The 20,669-nt window shown below is 39.1% G+C and overlaps 1 protein-coding gene across 3 annotated transcripts in view; it reads right to left on the bottom strand.

Annotated features, from left to right (window-relative positions):
* Window positions 1–595: 595 nt before the first annotated feature.
* The window catches only part of AMN1 (antagonist of mitotic exit network 1 homolog), a 36,035-nt gene continuing 15,961 nt past the window's right edge, over window positions 596–20,669 (bottom strand). For all 3 annotated transcript variants that reach the window (XM_072954275.1, XM_006199976.4, XM_072954274.1), the window contains 5 exons: window positions 19,320–19,464; window positions 17,628–17,845; window positions 17,256–17,312; window positions 12,131–12,242; window positions 596–924 (listed from right to left, as the gene is read on the bottom strand). In XM_072954275.1, the coding sequence (XP_072810376.1) occupies window positions 851–924; window positions 12,131–12,242; window positions 17,256–17,312; window positions 17,628–17,845; window positions 19,320–19,464 (606 nt within the window). In that variant the 3' untranslated portion in view covers window positions 596–850. The remainder of the gene's footprint in view (window positions 925–12,130; window positions 12,243–17,255; window positions 17,313–17,627; window positions 17,846–19,319; window positions 19,465–20,669) is intronic.

The raw sequence follows: 20,669 nt of genomic DNA, 5'->3' as shown, positions 1-20,669 counted from the left end.
CAGGCTCACGCCCAGGGAATGTGCTGACCGTGGGGGCGGAGCGAGCACAGGGAGTACCCGGGATTTGGGGACTGCAGCCGGTGATGCGTTTCGCTGGAAAGCTGAGCCCCGGGCTGTGTTTCACAGCGCGAAACCAGCGGAGCTTCAGGATGCAAGCTTCGTGATGATGCTTGCATTTACTCATTCTTACACATCCTTGACCGCAGCTTTTAAGGAAGAAAGTCCACAGACGAACAGCACGTGTCTGCCAAGAGCAGCTGTAAAACGCAGCGTAACAAGCGGCTAGGCAAGGGCCCAGGAGCACCCCGGCGCTTGACGACCGAGGTACGTGGTGTCCTCACAGTTACAACAGTGAACCATTATGCTTCTTCGTTTCACCGACATAGTAAATTCCATGGCGAATTCACAGGCCTGATGTTCAGCTTTGCTTTTGGCCAACAGACATTTAAATACTTCGGAAGGTAGTATCCGGAAGCTAGGAAGGTATTCATGCTTACAGAAGTTTCTTTACTTAGAATTCTCCTATTGTTTATCCATATTGGTCAATTTCTCTTGTAACAGCTCAAATATCTAGGTAGAATGAATCCCCAGGGAAAACAGGTAATTTAAAACTTTGTTATTTAAGAAACAAACACAGGACCATCCCCCAGCACATCAGAGGGCATGCTAGGACTAAGTTTCAAGGACAATCACTCATCAAGCAAACACAGAATAACAGCAGGATTCAAATGCTGAAGAGTCTGGTTAATGTCAAGGCATAAATCATATTACTGGAAAGCCAACCTCAAAGACCACTGCTCCCTGGGAAAGTGGTGTGAAGAGCACAGCTTTGATAAAGCTTCCGTAAGAATCAGTAAACAGTCCACGTCACTTGCTTTAGCTTGTTTGGGCCGACTAACTGCTCCAAGACTTCCCGCGAATGATCTACAAAAGACAACAATGATGATATATTAATTCACAGTCATCAAAGATATTTAATGTGTCCTCGTGTGTAAAACGGGGAATGATGATGATATATCATAGGGTTGTTTAAAGGATTAAATGAGATGATATATAAAAAATAGCATACAACTATAAATACATTTATTTGATGGTAACCATCCCTATTGTTCACTGCAGTGCACATATCATAGCAACAGTTTAAATAGGCACTTACTGTTTTCTCTCTCATTTTATCTTAATTTCACCAACCAGAGAGTACCAGGTCAATGGTGTAATTTTACCATTTCCAGTGGTTAATTTCACCATTAACTTGTGTATAAACTTTCTCAGGGTCCTGGCAGGAAGTAGATGACATACTGAAGTGGGTGTCTGAACAGGGTTTAATGAAGTGACTATTTACAAAGAAGTGATTAAAGAAAGCCAACAGGTGTGGTGAAACACCTTGGGCAGCGGCATCATGTCCAAGAAGGTTAGGTGGGGAGAGCAGTTAGCAGAACAGGACAACTTGACCTGCAGTTGAGCATTTTTCCATGTCATATAATGCTTTTATAAAACATGATTTTTAATAGATGACAATTATATGAATTCATTGCAATTTAACCAGTCTGTATGACTGGATATTTAGATGGGTTTCAGTATTCACAATGTATAATAGTGATTTTAATATGGTTTACATATCTTTCGTAAAGTCAGTTTTACAATGTCTTTTAAAAATTGAATTAAATGAGTAAAATAAGTTAAAACAAAGGTACTCCTAAAATTTTATTACTTTGAAAATTATTCAGGAGTTTAACAAACTTGTTCCGTCGATACAACCTATGTTGTATGTACAATGTATCTCTAACCCAGTCTTAGAAAATTTCTAGTGTAGTGGTTCTTAGACTTAAAAGATTTGGTAGACCAGTAGGAAGAAAAAAGTAGGCCTAACATATGGTTACTAAATTTTATTTTACATAAAACAAAAATAAGCCAAAATACCAAGGCTTAGTGCCAGAAAGAGAACCAGAGAGAATATAGAAACAAGAAGTTATTATAGTTGTGAAAACAAAGGTTTACATCAGTAGCTAATTTTAAAAATGGCAGCTACGAATATAACAAATGCAGCTTTCATTGTCATAAAAATATCATCCGTTGTTAGAGAGGAAGTCTATTATACAGGAACTCTAGATCAAGGATGGGTTTCAAATAGGTTGAAAGTAAAAGGATGGACAAAGATGTATCATGTAAATAGCAACTATAACAAAGCTGGAATGGCTATTCTAATAGAAGAGGGGGGAACACTGTCCACCTTCTTCTTATGAGGCCAGTATTACCCTGACACCAAAGCCAGATAGAGATATCACACACACACACACAAAACAACAGACCATTATCTCTTCTGAATATGTACTCAAAAATCCTCAATAAAACACTAGCAAACCAAATCTAGCAACAGAAAAAGGATTATATGCATATCCCAGGAATGCAAGTTTAGTTTAACATCTAAACATCAACTAATGTAATACACTGTATTAGTTTCCTCTTGCTGCTGTAACAAATAACCACAACCTTAATGGCTTAAAATAATACAAATTTTTTGCTATAGTTTTGGCGGTCAGAATTCCAAAATGGGCCTTACTGGGATAACATCAGGTATTAGGAGGTTAGCAGTCCTTTTTGGAAGCTCTAGGGGAGAATCCACCTCCTTCACTTTTCCATCTCCTAGAGACCACCTCATCCCCTGGACTCCTCCATATTCAAAGTGAGCAACATCAGACAGACTCCCTTGCATCCTGCCATCTCTATGGTTCTCCCTCTGTCTCCCTCTTCTACTTTTAAGGACCCTTATAATTACATTGGGCCCACCTGGATAACCCACAGTAACCTTCCTATTTTATTCACAGGTTCCGAGTATTAGAACATGGGCACAGAAAAGCCATTTGACAAAATCTAACACTCACGATAAAAACATTCAACAAGCTGGAAATAGAAGGGAACTTCCTCACCCTGATAAAAGGCAACTCTGAAAAACCCACGGCTCACATCATTCTTAATGGGGAAAGCCCAGATATTTCCCTCTAAGATCAGGAAGAAAGAAAAGGATTTCTGCTCTTGCCGCTTCCATGCAACACTGCACTAGAGGTTGCAGCCGTGGAAATTAGGGAAGGAAAAGAAAAGGCATTCATGTTGGAAAGGAAAAAGGAAAGCTCTTTATTTGTAGATTAGGTAATATGATATACAGAATTTCCTAAGGAATCCACTAAAAATTAGAACTAATAAATTCAGCAAGGTTGCAGGGTACAAGACTAATAGACAAAAATGAATGTATTTCTATACAGTGAACAATCCAAAAGTGAAATTAAGACAGTAATTTCATATACATCCCATAAAGAAGAATAAAATACTTAGGAATAAATTTAACAAAAGAAGTGAAAAACTTATACTCTGAGAACTATAAAATATTGTTGAAACAAATTAACCATGTTCATTGATCAGAAGACGTAAGATGGCAATACTCCCGAAACTGATCTACAGATTCAATGCAATCACTAGCACAGTCCCAGCTAAGATTTAAAAAGAAAAGAAATTAACAAAATAATCCTAATATTTACATGGGAATTCAAGGGACAATACAGTTTTGAAAAAGAACAAAATTGGAAATATGTAATTTCTAGTTTCATTTTAGTTGATGTTTTTAGGACTATTTTGGCATTTTTACTAGTTATGAATATGTTATCAAGTATAATATGTAAATATTTGTTTTCTGACTATATTTGTGTCACTCTTGTAGAAATTTATTATTGCACATAAATAGGAAGATACTTTTCCCTCCAATTGTGAGCATATAGTATATTTTTTATGCAATTAAAATTTTTTGATGCTAGATGGCAGCATTACATTACTCAAAATCTCAAGCATCTTTTTCCCATTTAGGGCAGTGAGTTTCAATACTAGGAATATTAAATGCCTGTGAGTTTATTATGCTATAGGGAGAAACTGTGGCATCTCTAAGTATTTCATGATCCCTTGCCAGAACACTGTAGCAACTGTGGAGGAGGGAAAAAGAATTTTCTTTTTACTCTTCTGAGTTCTTGGCTGTGATCCTCTATAGCAAAAGACATATGAACAAAAGAAAAACAAGTTTTATTAAGTATACCTCATGTATACGTGGGAGACACCCTGGGAAAATGAGTAAACTCCTTGAGATGGCTCAAGCCACTACTTTGAAAACCATCTTTGGCTAAAGACACAGGAAAGATATTGGGGTTGTGGGGAGACCAGTTATGGGAAATTACCAGGAAAAGCACAATAAACGAGGGTAATGAAACCAAGCAGGACCCTATGGGGCCCTCCTGGGTACAAGCCCCTCCGTGTCCTCTAGTTCTTACTTGCAGAAAAAAACTTCCATCTCCTAGGCCTTCCCTGAATTCCAAAGAGCAGACTCAAACAGCTAATGATTAGAAAAGTAGAAAATCAGAAAAATGCAGAAACAAAGGAAAGTGGTTGAACAAGAAAAGTAAAAACAGCTTGAAGGACAGTCACAGACTCCTAGCTCCTCCCGAAGGGACAGAGGTAACAATCTGACACATACCTCTGAGAGGTTCTGCAGACACTAGGACCCGCCCCCCGCTCAGTGGAGGATGCTGACTACACGCTGAACACAAGCACACAGACCCCAAGAGGCTGGAACTAGAAGACTGATGATTCAGATTCCCCTACACATCACCCTATTCCTCCACCACCAACCAATCAGAAAAATGTCCACGAGCTAATCACACACCCTGCAACCCACACTCCTAATGCTGCCTCTGCCTGAAAGCCTTCCGGGAGGTTAGGGTTTTTTGAGCACAGCCTGTTGGGGGACACCATGAGCGGGTGTCTCGGGTGGGACAAGAATTTACTAAAGACACAGGGAAGTTTAAGAAACAAAGGAGAAGTTTGATAGATTCAACAGTGGGCCAGAGGCGCCTGTGTGAGCGCCGGGGTGGACGGGCAGGGTCTTGTATTGCGGAAGGGGCTGTGAACACAAAGGGATGGAACAGATTTCTGACTGGCTACAAATGCGGTAAGGGGCTCTGGTACATGGAAGTACAGTTGGATCTATGACCCCAATAAGACGAAGACATGGGCTGAGACAACCAAGGTAGTGGATGTATGACTCTGGTAAGGAGGAGACATGGGCTGGGACAAGCCGGCCTGCGCTCCAGGGAGGCTGCCCATTTTTCAGGGCGGTTAATTCCGCTCAGGTAAATGCGTGTCAGGGAAGAATGCACTTTATCTTCTGAAGAGCAGCAGGCAGATGCCTAAGGGTTGGCAGTCTGGGGGTCACGGGGCTCATCAGGCACCAGCTGGCACTGCGTAGCCGTCCGTTCTCCTTGCTCGCCACCCTGCACTTTCCTTCACAACCTGGTGTCGACAGGCTGCCTTTGCCACGTGTCACTTGAGCGGACCTGAGTTTGGTTTGGAAATAGTAAGATTTGCCACACGGATTTAAATCAGTGCCTTCTCCGCTGGTAAGATTCTCTTATGATTTAGTCATCCCTGTCAGTACACAGAGGAAGATACTGACTGAAGGAGGCATCTTACAAATGGAGATTTCCTTTATAAATGTCAGCCTTCCTTACAAGAGGGTAACTTCTGCTCTGTTTTCTGAGCTTCTCCATTGTCTGCTGTTTCCCAAAAATAATTAGCTTAAAAGAATCCTTAGGCTAGAGAGGCAGATTCTGGGGTGGCTTGTTCTGCCACTCATCGAAACAGAGACTAAGGACTGAAAAAGAGTCAAAAGATAATGTACACCAATCACACTGCTGATGCTTGATGTCACTCTCCTATATCCCCCCCCCCCCCCCCGTTTTACTACTAGTTAATCTGCTTGACACAAGAGCCTTAGGAAATTGCTCTATTGGGGAAAGGAGTAGAGACTGTGGGTCAGGTGACTTAGGTTTTCACTTCCAGTTCTACTATTAACTACTTCTAAGATGTGGGGCAAGCCACCTAAATTCACTGTATCTTCGTTCCTTTATCTTTAAAACAAGGGAGTTTGTATACGGGACTTCTGAGGAAACTTACCACTGAAACAGAGCAGCACCCTGCAGGGTCTTCCCTGGTACAAATCTTTCCTGTGTGCCCCGTTTCCTGCTTGTAAGAAATAGGCTTCATTCAGCCTCCTTGACCTTCCCTGAGTTCCCAGGGGCAGATTAAAATAGTTGCTGATCGGGGAAGGGAGGGAGTGCAGACAAGGGAGAACAGTCAAGAAGCAACAGTGCAGCCTCGGGGCAGGGCCCTGGCTCCTCCTCAAGGAACAGAATATACGTTAACAACACCTTTGAGCTCTTCTGCAGGAAGTAAGGCCCCCACCCAGGTGGAGGATGGTAACTTCAGGCTGAGCACAAGATTCCTGGGAAGCTGCCCTGCTATCTCACCACCAACCAATCAGAAGAAAGTCACACACCCTGCAGCCCTCACCCCAAATTTCATCTAAGCTTTTCCCTAAAAACCATCCAGGAGTTCAGGTTTTTCAAGCATCAGCCACTTGTCCTCCTTCCTTGGTCCTGCAATAAACCTTGAAGCCCCAAGAAAAAGAAGAAACTATGTGAAATAGAAATTAACAAGCTTATTTTTGCAAATGATCAAGGAAAATGTAATTTAGACATTTTCATAGTGTACACAGTGAAAAAACGGAGGCTGGGCACATTTTTACAAACAGTAATCATGGTTCTGATGCTTCACGACAGTGTCCTGCTGGACTAGTAATGGATGGATAAATGATGATGAGGAAATAAAATAAAACAGGACTTAGAAATGAAATATGAAATAAAAAAAGGAGTTGTCCTTCAAGCAAGTAATCAGCTTTAAATACAGGGAAACTCTGAAGCAAACTGCTTGGCTCTTTGTGGTAAATCTTGACATATTTATTATTCAGGAATTTAAGTAAAGAACTTGTAAAGTAATCAAGCTGAAACAAATCCTCAGATATCACTAAAATTCGAGTCAGTGCAATCAAAAGCGGCAGATTTCCTGTTGGGTTTTCCTGCCTTTCAGCGTAAACATAAAGGCTCTAGTGTTTGCTGCCTAACTGCTCTGCTGCTCTCCTAAAACCTAAACGTTCACGCCTGCGAATACGGTGAAATATGTGTGTGCGTAGTGATTAGAAACGGAAACGCACGGCCATTGTAGACTAATGAAACTGGGTGAGTTGAAATTACTGAAAATCTTTGCAGACATAATGGAATTTAAAATAATTTAATTCATTTAAAAACTCTTTTGCTGTTTCCATAGTGTCTATAATTTACAATATAGTTTTTTTGTTTCTTCTGCAGAAATAAAATCAGAGTGCTTCTAACAATTTCAAGACCTATTTTATAATGTGGAGTTTTGTTTATATTCTGATGGTAATATTAAGAAATGTTATAAAAACTTAGAAATACAGTGAAGATAAACCTACTATTCAGGGAATCTGATGGGTAACTACAGTGGACACGGACAATTGGGGGGGTCAGGTTGCTTTGAGTTTAACACAATATTAGACTTGCACAATTGGATATATATATGTATATATACACTTGTATAGAATATAAATTATATTGTCTTATCAAGTCAGATGTGAGCAATCACATGAATACATAAGAGAAAACATTAAGGTGCCATGAAAAGAGAAAGAACTTTCATTTATCAGGCAAAAAAAAAAAAAAGGCATTTGTCTTCTTTGGAGGAAAAAGAAATTAAAATTAAATTTAAGGTAAATATATAAGCCCACTTTATTTTCCTTCAATGATGGTAGCAAAAATATACCATGGCATGCTGATGGGAAAGGAGGATGAGCGGAGATGACCTGAGTAACTGAAAAACTTCAGCTTTTTGCTCCTTGAGAACCTTTATTGATAAAAGCCATGTGTATGAACTCGTCTCATTATCAGGTCTCCTGATTTCATGACTGGCAATTACGTGTGAGGGAAAGCTGAGGCCCATACAAGCTAAGTTACTCCGTGTTCTGGAGTGACGGCAGGGGGCTGGGGGTGGGGGCTCGTTTCACTCTATCTGGAGATTTTGTTTTAATCTAAGCACTATTATTAAAAACCGTGTCACAATGAGCAAACATTTCAGTAACTCACCTCCTATTCTGTGAGAGCAGGGGTCAAAAAATAATATATAAATTATTCTGTGCTAAGAAAAAAAAATCGGGAAATGCTTCTGTATGGGAGCAAAACTTGCCACCCCAAATTGTCTCTTTGGCATGTGGATTATTTTCAGCTGAAAACAATCAAGACTCAAAAGAAGAAACTCTGACCTTGCCCCTCACTGTCTAGGGAGTGAGGGCCCTTTCCCGGAATAGAGCTGTCACCAGAGAGCGTCTGCAAAGAAAACGGGCCAGGTGTGGAGCTGGAAACTCAGCAGGACCTCGGGATCAGAGCACCTCTGCGTCCCACTGCCTCCACGGGGCCCAACAAACATTTGTGTACCAAACATCTGCTTTTCCATCTTCATGTGAATTTCCTTCCTCCCTTCTGAAGTCCCAAACCACTGTCCCCAACATCCTCTTTTGTCTTTAGCTGCCGAGGGGGGTACGTAGGGTGAGAGTTCCGGCCACTTCGGTGAGTGACTCAGTTCTTCCAGGTCTCTCCCGCGTACACGTATCATTAAACTTTGTTTGACTTTCTCCTGTTACTCTGTCCCATGTCAACGTAATTCTTAGACCAGCCAGAAGGACCTAGAGGGGCAGAGGGAAATTTCTTCCTCCCTGGCACTTGGATTTAAAAAGTTGTTTCTTAGCTACAGTATTTCTCAGCCTTTGATGTATTAACATTCATTATAGTGGTATATTACATTTACCCAGCTTTCTGTACATACAAACATTTTTTGTTTTATGCTATACCCTTGGTGCCGTCTGGAATACCACACCATGTAGCTGCAGCGAGTGAGATCAAGGGATCATGGAGCAGAGCAAGGAAAACGGTATGACCACAAGGTGGCAGTAGCACACAATGAGACTTACGCGGGCAGCGCTTTGACAGGTTTGCACGGGAGGAGAGTCCCTCTCCACAGGAGACCTTCCAAGGGTAAGACCTTTCAAAGGGGGTGTGCGTGTGTGTCGGTCGGCTGGGAAGGGACACTACTCAGAAAGGGAGTGAGCTGAGGCTGAGGAGGGGAGTTACGTGTCATGTGGCTGCTCTGCAGCAAGATAATCGGTAAATTCAGGATTTTGAGTCGTTACGTGGATGGGGAAAAATTTAGTAGGATTAAGCTTTCCTAGTGTCTATGGTCATAGCAGACAGGCATTTCTCTTGAATTCACCAGCTATTAATATATCTTTGGTTACCAGTGATCTCAATAATTATATAATTTTATCTCAAGTCTTCTGCTTTAAAAATCAGATTAATCACTCAACATGTTCTGCAGACTTGAAAACTGGTATTTGTCAGTCAGTTCTTTTTTAATTTATTTTTTACTTTTCAATTTTTTTTAAGAAAGCAATGTCAGTCATTTCTACACTGACACAGGCACATTTAAGCATTTTAATATTAATCTTGTACTCAAATAAATTTTTGGTTGTACCTTCTAAAGATTTCATTATCTACAGGGCCTCTGGTAACCCGTTTTAAGCGGTCTGCCTAACGGTAAGCTTTTCTGGGTGACTGTGTACGCTCCGTCTTGACTTCTAGGAAAAGTACAGGGAAAATGCAAATTTATTTCCAAATGGTAACCAGAAAGGTAATCAAGGTAAAATCATAACATGTTATGTAGCCAAGTTTTCCTGAGACAAATGGAACGTTAAAATAGGACTTTTCAGCTAAGGTTTCAGGACTGGAGATACCAGCCACCCCCTCTCATTCCAAAATGAGATACCTGACCACCTATACATGACTTGCAAATGGTTTGCTGAAAACTGATTTGGGGATCCGTGGTGCCTCAACCAAAGACACAGAAGTGTTAAAGTGGGAAGAGATGGAGAACTGGAAATTGAAGAAAGGATTTCTTTGAAGACAGTTGTGATTTGAATTCTAGGAAGAGGGCTGCAGGTGCCTGCTCTTCCCCTGAAGCCTAGTGAGAGGGCTTTCAGGAGACTGGCTGGAGAATCCGGTGTGCCCCCTGGAGCTTGGGGGAGACACAGCACACGAGCATCAGACCCACACCTAAAACAACTAAAACCCAGGGCTGTGATAAGAGGCCATGAAGCTAGAGAGAGGACTGAAGATAAGAAACACCTGCGCTCTCACTGTCTAAAGCACGGGTTTTCTGTGGACAGATGTGGGCTGGCACGGGTTGCCTTATGTTCTGCTCATGAGAGCAATCTGGGTGAGTTCGGAGATCTCAACAGAAAGAGACTGAAAGTGTGTGGCCAGATGCCTGGGGGCAGAGGAAGACAAAACGCTAGCTAGCTACCAGCCAGAGGACACATTCGCTTCAATCAAGAGAACTGCAGATAAAGAGAGAAACCCAATGGTGAGAGGAGTGGGAGAGGGTGGACCCTGGAGAAGATGAAAGGTGCCCCCCGGCCCCCCGTGGGAAGAGTATGGATCAGGGTCAGCTCACCCACAGAGCCCAGCGTGCTGTGGTCAAGTAAGACTTTTCTTTCCCTTATCTCCCCTCCTGCCCACTACCGTCCTACCCTGCACCGACACCGGTGGGTCAGAAACCACGGCGGGGAAGCTGAGGAAGGAAGAGGAGAAGCATGAAGTGGTCAGCAGGGAAACTAACGATGTCCCCTCACGCCCCCTCCCGGCAAACTGGGGCCGAGGGGAGGAGCGAAAAGCTGTAATGTGAGCTTGTTTAGAGTATTACGTGGGTCAAAGACATTTTGACGATTGAAATGAAATGACAAGACTTTTTTTTTAACTATCTGAGAATGATAAGTCAACAACGTATGTCTGAGATTTTCATTGGTTTTGGGAAAAATCAGCCCCTTTAGAGCAGATTTGTAATTGAAACAATGAGAGGAAAATGGAGTCACTTTCTGAGTACATTTTCTTGTTTAATGTATTGATTAAATGTACACATAGCCCAGTGAGTAGATTTATACACTTTTAGTTGTTATTCTGAAAAGCTCTATTACCAAATGTTGTCGTTATTACATTTCACATTTTGTGGTCTCCTCCACCTTACAGTGACAGCCTACTTGTTATAATGTAATTTTCTGCTTTTTCTGATGACCAGAGGGCCTCTGCCTACCTTCTCATGACCCCCAGAATAGTGTTTACATGTGCCAATTCCCTGTCCTTAGGCCCATGAATTTTTCTGGTTCTAAATTACTTTTTAAAAATTATGATTATTAATTTTTAATAGGTAAAATCATTCACATGATACAAAATTCAAAAGGTACAAAAGGGTATATAGTGAAGGCTTTTTCTTTCTCTCGTCTCTCCGCAACTTTCCCTAGAGGTACCCACTGTTAAAAGAGTTTCTAATGCCTCTTCTGGCTTTAGTGTTCTGAGAAATGTCTGCCTAAAATAAGATTCAGTCTTCATTATGGATGTCACTGATAACCAAATACAGCCCATTACAGGCATGGTTTAGCCTGGTAGTCCAAACATAAGGGAAAACAGAAGCTGTCAAAAGGACTTCTAGGACAGTGACTGTAATTAGAGAGATGAGGTGGAAGGGCTGGACGTGAGCACCGACTTAGAGTAAGATCCAGGTGATGCTGCGGTGTGCGACCTGTCACTGGGGTCATGTGAAAGGGGGCTCGCGGCTTTCATACAGGCCAGAAGGGCTGTGACTGCTTTGTTCTCCTTTAGGGAAGAACCACATGTAGCCTAAGAGTCCAAATTATTCTGAATCTCAGTTTCTCAAGCTACAGCTTGATGAGATGACAACTAACAGGTCACTTAGCATATCGGACTGATGTAGTATTACAAACTTGACTACATAAAGCATCTTGTTTAATGTCATGACCACTATCACTGCCACCGTCGTCATCCTCATTGTAGTGAACATTTACTGAGCACTTGCCATCACCACCACCACCACAATCATCACCACCACCACCATCACCACCATCACCACAATCTTCATGACTAACAATTACTGGGTGCTGGGCACCATGTAAAGTGTTGTCAGATACTCATCATGACCAAGCTTACGAGGTAGGGTGCTGTCATTTCATCCATTTAGGATAAGACACGGAATACTGGAATGGGTTAAGTTATTAACTCAAAGTCACAGTTATTAAAAATGAAATCAGGATTTGAACCCAAACAGCCTAACAACTAACCTGTTATCAAGGGGCATCCATGGAAGAGCAATATGCAGATCTGCGGGCAGCAGGTCAGGACAGCTTCTACCGCCTCGTCAGTCAGATTCACACAGTGTCCCATATGAATCTCCTGTTTAAACATAAAGTGCAGTGAAAGAAAAAAAAAACAGGACAATAATTACAGTATGAAAAAGCTTGGGAAATTCTGTACTCTGATAGCAGAGAAACCAAATATCTACTTGTATGAAAAACTCTGTAGAAAGGCCCAATGTAAGTCTGTAGTAATTTGAAGGTATTGCAACCTTAAAAGTTAAATGCCCAACCATTTTATAAAGTAATCTGGAAATATCTATTAAAACTGACAGTGAGTTTGCCCCAGAACCCAGCAATTCCATCTGCAGATATCCACTATGTAGAGAAAAAAAGCTTGTACATGTATGCAAGGAAGTAATTTATAAATATGCCCCCTGAAATGTTATTTGTATAGTAAAGAAGTGGAAATTGGGTAAATAAATGGCGATTCATTAATATAACGTAATAGAACAGTTACAATGAAAAATATCTACTTTTATTAATAGATATAACTCTTAAACATAACGTTAGCTCAGACACTTCAGAGAACAGTAATGGTAGCATCTTATAAAGCTCAACATATACTTGTGCATGTTTCTGAGCCAGCATTTCCAGTCTAGGTATTCACCCCCACAAAATGAGAACATATATCTACACAAAGACTGGTATGCAAATGTCCATAGCAATATTTATAATAGTCTAAAACTGTTACAACCCAAATATCCGTCAGATGGTGAATGTATGAACAAACGGTGTCATATTCAGTCTATGGAATACTACTTAGCGAAAAAAAAAAGAAATGAAGTATTAACACATGTAACAACATGGGTGAATCTCAAAAACATTATGCCAAGTGAAGGAAGCAAAATAAAAAAGTTAAAAAAAAAAACCCCAAAAGGCAATATAGTGCATGATTTCACTCATATAAAATTCTAGAAAGGGCAAAACTATATTGACAAAATCAGTGGTTGCTTGTGGGGGGAGGGCCATGGCAGGGGACTTACTGCAAAGAGATGAGAGGACTTTTTAGGGTGACGGAAATGTTCTATACTTAACTGCGGTAGTGGCTACAAGGCTGTGGAACAATTAGCAAAATTCATCAAACTATACAGTTAAAATAGGTGAATTTTAGTGTATGTAAATTATACCTCGATATGCTTGAAAAAAATTTTAAATATAATTTTGAATTAAAAAAGTAACTGTAATACAACACATACATTATGAAATTATTATGTACAATTTAAAAACATAGAATATTATATCTTGTTTATGGAGATACACACACGCGCACACACACACATATATACTTAGAGAGATGAAGTATCTAAGCATGGAAGGAAAGATACAAAGGAATCTTTGGAATAGTGGTTACCTCTGAAGGAAGATGGAGAAATACGTGAGGGGAGGAGCTTTAGATATGACGTACTAATTTTAAAAAAGAATTAGAGTAACTGCAGAAAGTGTTAAAATTCAAGTGATTGGTCCATAGGTCTCTATCATATTATTTTCTATGCTTTTCCATATATTTGAAATGTATTATCTTTTGTTTGGTGTTCTAATTTGGAAGCATCTTCCTTTGCTGGTGAGAATGTAAAAGGATACAGCTGCCATGGAAACAGTATGGCAGTTCCTCAAACAATCATACCTAGAATTAGCACACGATCTAGCTACCTCACTTCTAGGGATACACCCAAAAGAACTGGAAGCAGGGACCTGTACGTGTATACCTACGTACACAGCAGCAGTATTCACAATAGCCAAATGTGGAAACATATTGATGGATGAACAGATACATACACAAAGTGTGACTGTAACAGGCAAATTTATAAAGATGGAAAGGAGAACAGAGGTTGCCAGAAGCTGGGGGTGAGGGTGATGGGAAGTTATTATTTAATGGATAAAGTTTCAATTTGGAAAGATGAAAAATTCTGGAGATAGGTAACGGTGATGGCTGCACAGTGATGTGAATGTACATAATTCTACTGAACTGCACATTAAAATGGTTAAAATGGTAAATTTTATGTACAGTTGACCACAATAAAAACATTTTAATGATTCTGGAAGTAAAATTAGCTAATAATTGATGTGTATGTTTATGGTAGCAGTATTTCTTTTCTCCTGAAATGTTGATGTTATGCCAGTGTACATATTATAATCAATCATATCTTAGAAATAAAGGAAACCTGAGTATGTTGAAAAATCATAAAAACTGAGGCAAAAAGCATCCTTATTATAAACTGGAAGAGGCATCCTATGACACAAACTGGCAAAGGCTACAGACAGTGAAATACAATTGAGAACAGATGGAAGGAACCATGTTCAACTCAGGTTCCATTTAAAATATACTAAATTTGAAAAGCATTAAAAAAAAAAAGAAAATATTCAATTCTGGCAAATTGGGATCCTGGCAAAAATTGCAAATTCACAATGTAACCTTCATGGGAAACAATTCAGCATCATGCATTTAGGACCATTAAAAATATTCATACCTATTGACCCACTTGTTTCGTTTTTGGGAGTTCATCATAGCAATGGAAGAAAAATTTGGTATGTCCCAACATATGATTATTTCTAATAGCTAAAAGCTGTAAATAATCTGAATTACCAACACTAGAAAAATGATTAAAGGAAAAAATGATATATAACATGGACAGATTTTGTTCTCTTATAAGCTACTGCCTAGAATATAGCAGATAATAAATATTCTTTTAGTAAAAAAGTTTTATACAGCAAATTAAATTTTTAATCATGAAGACTGCAGAAAACTATAAAATGACTATAATACAAAGTTAAGAATCTGATAACATTTACTGAGTGACTACCATGTATCTGGACTGCAGTAAACCTGCAGATAAAATGATGACAAAATGATGCACAAAAAGGTCTGTGCTCCTGGGAACTCAGACTAACAAAGATTTCAGAGGCAATCCTGACATTCATTAAATGCTGTAACATACATCTGTACTAAATGTCAACCTTTAGGAGGGATTTAATCAAATTTATTTTTCAAGTTATAAATAATTTAGCAACACTGGTAATTTAATTTCCCAGAATCGAACAAATTAAAAGTACCAGATTAAAACAGGGTATGTGATAAATGGTAGAGATACGTATCACCCAAAAGAGAAGAATCAGTTAAAGATATAAATTCGTTTATATTTCAAAAATTTCAGTCAGGAATTGTGGTCACAATGATGCTATGAGTCAAAAGTTAAAATATATTCACTCTACTTCATTTAAGGAGGGAATTAAGTTCTAACAAATTTTAGAAAGATTTCCATTACAATGTTTCTGTACTTATAGAAATAAACTTTAGAAAATTCATAAAATGCAAAATTCCATGATACGGCACCAACAATCACGAATGCATTGGTTACTGGGCCTTTTCCTACGTCCTAAGTTATCAGATCTTAAGTGGGTGCTCCTAGTTTCATAATGCTGAAGTAAACGCGTAGGTGTATTTCCCACCGCTGCGTAACAACTAATTTCCTTGGCTTTATTAGGAAGTGATAAGCTAGGTTATCTGTTTGAGAGCTTTGTTAAAAACGATGGTGATTACAGGAGAATACTGTTGTAAGAATTAAATAGTCTAATGAACACGAGGCAACAGCACGGAGGCCAGACTACAGCAAGTGCTCAACAAATGTTAGTATATAAGAGAGTAGAAATTACGGCAGAATTTATTGCCCCTACAGTTTGATGCAATTTCGGATTTGGAACTTTGTATTAAAAAATGGTAATTTCTTAATTAAAAGATTTGTAAAAACATATATGCTATTTTATACACACACATACACATACATACATGCCAGCAGGATGCAGATATATAAATATCACAGAAAAATCTCCTTGGGCAGTAAGTCAAGTAGAAATATTTTGGCAAAAATGTGGCACCACCCATTCTATTGCAGTAGTGATTGCTGACATTTATAACTCATGTATAGCCTGCTTACTTCCAAAGAGGATTTGATGTGACTTATTGTTGAAAAGCACAGCTATATTGAAAGCAAAAACAAAACAATGTAAACTGCCAAAAGCTTGGGACAGAAGGCTTCTTAGATATGTATGTTCAGAAACAGGTTACAAAGGAGCCACGTCAGTCACTGAATACAAAGGCTGAACACTAATTTAAGATCTTTTTAAATGGCTGCACAATGTGGCTGCTGGGGAGGAAAAACCTTTTCTCTAACCTCTTATGTTTGTCTTTAAAAGTCTCTGAATTAAACTCACAAAAAGATTAGCAAGAGAAAAGACAAAGTTTATTCACATGAAAGCTCACAAAGAAAGTAGCTCAAAGAAAAGGCTAGAATTTAGTGTTTATATACCATCCTAACCGGGAGGGGGAGGGGGAGGAAGGACACTTGCAGAAAAGCAAATGGCTGTTAGGGAAGACAGAACCGTCAGGAGAGGAGCTGGGAGGTATGACAATCTTGTGACAGTGCTTGTTTAGTGCCATTCTCATCTGACTTCTCCAGTGACAGAAGTGATCCCCCCACATATGGGAAATCTTCCTTAAATGGGGTTTAAGGCAGTTGAATCCTTTTGGAAGTCTGGTTTTAGGCAGATGGGAAAGGTAGGGTTTCAGATAAAGCCTTTTTTTCCCCATCTGTTGATTCTCACACATCTTCACTCAAAATAATTTTTATGCCACAGTGGTATATTCTGGATCCCTTCCAGGATCCAGAAAAATACAATGGCAAGAGAATAAGCAGTCCTGATAAAAATATCAGACACAAACATTTGAAAGAATGTCAGTTTGCACTGATAAATTTTCACTATCATCATCCGTAATAAGACTACTTAAATGTATTAGAAGCTAAAACTTCTGGAAAATAATAACTTTTACTGAAAGTAAAATGTATTTTATTATAAAGCAGACTTAATCTAACTTAACCAGTTTTTTTTTTTTTTTACTGTGGGAATAAAGACGTAGAAGCAAAAAAAAAAAAAAGGCCCATGCAAATACCTAATTGATAATAAGGCACTGGTTGTTGGCTAGGTTTGAAAAAGAATTTCTGAGGATAATATAAAAATTCAGTTGGCATCATCTTTACAGATGTTTTAAAATTACCTCTAATTTCTTGGCACAAGGTCCACTAACAAGTGCAACCACACCATTGTCAGATACCTAAGAAAAGGGAAAAAGGAACAGCACGTAAATGGAAATGATCGAAGCAAAATTTTCTAAAATTTATTAATCATTTAGATAATGGTTTCATTGCCTCCCATTTAGCAAACATGTTTAAGCCACACATACCTTCCACCCTTACTAGAATAATTGAGGGGAATGTGCCAAATTACACTGCAATTATTTAACCACCAAAACATGAAGTGTCATCAGTTTCACTAACAACAGGAAGAATTAATTATATTCTGATGAGTCATGGAAACACACTGGGCAAATGCATACCTTCTCTACATTTCAAGCCTGTGTTTCATTTACCTGAGTCGCTGAAAAATCAACACACTGCAAAAATGCGCAGTTTTCTCCCAGCGCCTGTAAGGACACATCCGTAATGCACAAGCAGCCACCCAAATCAATGATCTTCAGCAGCCGGCAATTGAGAGCGAGGGCAAGGACTCCCTCGTCAGTGACTTTGCAGCATCTTTTCAAAGACGCTTCATGCAGGTATGAGCAAGACGAAGCCACAGCTTTTATTCCTGAGGGAAAGCATGATTCTGTATTAATGAGCTACACGTGTCCATATACGAGAACTGTGACTGATCTTCACGTTAGCAATCCCCACCCCTGATACATCCGACTGTATGTTAGCCTTTTTCAAAGTCGTCCATCTGTGGGGATATGCTTAGTTTCCAGTGATGTTATCCTTATTTAGAACTCTTTTGGAATGTTTCAGGAATTCCCTACAAAGTCTGTACCGTATTCTTCAGAATATCTGCAGTTAATGGCAAATCTTATTTATAATTTAGATTTGCTTTTAGAAAATAGCCCAAAATCATTCAGAACCAAATTAGGTAAATTAAATAGCAGGTGAGTCTCCTTCCTGTTAAAAGTTTTAAAATAATAAAGCTAATTTTCTTGTAGACTCCGAAAAGAAATCAAAAGTTAAATGGCCCAAATACCAGCCTTATCCTTAGGACTCACACCTGCGTTCCCTCTTCCCTCTTTGACTCTGCTTTTTCTGCCACCATGCTCCTTCACTGTTAGCCTGGACCAATCTTACATTTCACCAAGGGTCAAGAAAAGAGAAGCCCTTAAATCCAATTAAACGGGTGGAAACGCACATTGGTGGTGGGTACGTGAGAGTTTGCCACATAAATAAAAGGGCACCTCAGGGACCCCGGGCCCTTCAGCCACGGACAGACACTACAGCGTTTTCACAGGCAAACGACACAAAAGGGAAGATGGTAAATTCATGAGTAGGCCATTTTTATTGTTTTTTAAAATCTTAAGAAAGAACTATTATTTTATTCATTACTATCCAGCATGAAAATTCTTTTTAGGAAGTCAATATTTGTGTAAACATTTAAAAACTTATGCTTATTTGGCAATTTTATGAATATCCTAACTTGCTAAGCAAGCTGACTGAGAAATAGAGCCAGCTACCCACAAAATTTTCCAGAAACCTAGTTAGCCCAATAACCCCCTTTCTTATATTGAAGAAAAGGTACAACCCTACATTGAAAAAAGTGGTAAAATTCCACTAATTCATGTAACAATCACACTGAAAAATGCAGTTTTTGTCTTGCTATAAAAAAACATGTATTGTACAGAGGGATAGGAGAGTGCCTAGTAAATTTAATCTGATGATAATTTAATTTTCTGTTGTAATATTGCATCAAGAAAGCCTTAACAAAGTATGAATTGATCATTTCTTGTTTCATTATACTAGGCAAAATATTTAAAATATAGAGGTATCCATCCATGTTTATTTTAAATATGTTTAAAATACAAGGTAGTGACTTACTCAATGTATTCTTAACTTTCGGCGTTGGTTATAAACAAGAATTTTAGTTTGGATTCTTTAGCTTAGTTTGAATATTTTTATTAACATTGTTTCTATTTCTTTCACATCTTCATACTCTCTTTTGACATGTTTTCCCTTCTTTACTCCAAAATTATGCCAGATGGTGAATAGTACTCTACCAATTCATTTACTGTTAATAAACACACCTTTCGAAGTTACGGAAATTCTGTTTCCTTTTGAGGCATTTAAATTTAATTTCTTCAGTTTTCTGCAGTTACACAGGTGCAGGAGAGCAGTATCTGAAATATCACAGCTCCGCAGATCCAGAGACTGGACTTCAGGATGTAAAATCTATAATAAATACATGATTTTGAAAAATTAATTTTTCCTATAAATATAAACATTCATTCCATATTCAGTCTTTTGATGGTCGTAACAGACACGTGGTGGATGGAAAATACAGCAAAGAATGCAGAAACGCATCTGTGTGGACACAGTTACACACAGCAGGAAAACACCAAGCCTGCTTCCACTGGAGGTGCAGCTTCCAGCGTGCCCCAGGCCCTTCCTGGGACGCGCAGCGCTGCGGAGACAGCCGGTCCAGAACGAGCACCCGCCAGGCCTGGAAGCAGAACCAAGGTAGCAGCGGGTGCCAATCCTCTGCCAGTAGTTCCCACTGTTATCAGAAATTCTGGCTACCTGCCTCTTTGCTCAATGGCTACGAGTCTTTAATCACTGATACACCGAATGCTTGTCTAGAACATTTCCCTCCTTTATTTGTATTTTTGGGAGCCAGTACAACAAACCAAGCATTATTGAATGTTTACCTGATGGCGACAAATAGCAGATCAATTACAAAGCATCCTGAGCTCTCTTTCTGGGGGTATTTTTCTTCTTCTTTTGGTTTCTTTCTTTTCTTTTTTTTTTTTTGGAGGAGGGAGGTGATTAGGTTTATTTATTTAGTATTATTTATTTCAACAGAGGTACTGGGGACTGAACCCAGGACCTTGTGCATGCTAAGCATGCACTCTACCACTGAGTATACCCTCCTTCTTTTTTCCTTCTCCTTTTGCGTTATTTTTTTCCAAAATAGAAATGGCTTAACTTTTCTGAATATGAAAGTGATATATTATTAGTATAAAACATTCAGACAGCATAGAAAAATTATAAAAATGATAAGAATAATTATTTCTATGTATTGAGCACTTATCATGACGCGTCCTAACTGTGTTACATACATTGTATCATTTAATATTCTCTCTCTGTCTGACACGCACACACCCCTGACAGACTGGTAATCGCTATTTCTTAAATGATGGAGTTGAGGCATCCAGAGCTTAAGAAGCAATAAAAAGTACACAGCGAAAAAAGGAACAAAGCCAGGACTGGAAACCAGGTCTTTCTAATTCCAAAGGCAATGCTTTTAACTACTATAACTAAAATTATCCGTAATACCAACACCCAGAGACAAACATAATACTCGTTTTGATGTGTTTTGAGTTTTTTAAAAAACATTTGAAGGAAAATGGGATCAGACCACATATACTTGTAAATGA

This window comes from Vicugna pacos, chromosome 34 (genome assembly GCF_048564905.1).
Source record: "Vicugna pacos chromosome 34, VicPac4, whole genome shotgun sequence".
NCBI lineage: Eukaryota > Metazoa > Chordata > Mammalia > Artiodactyla > Camelidae > Vicugna > Vicugna pacos.
Note: the sequence above shows the minus strand (reverse complement) of the source record. Positions and strands in the feature narration are given on the sequence as shown.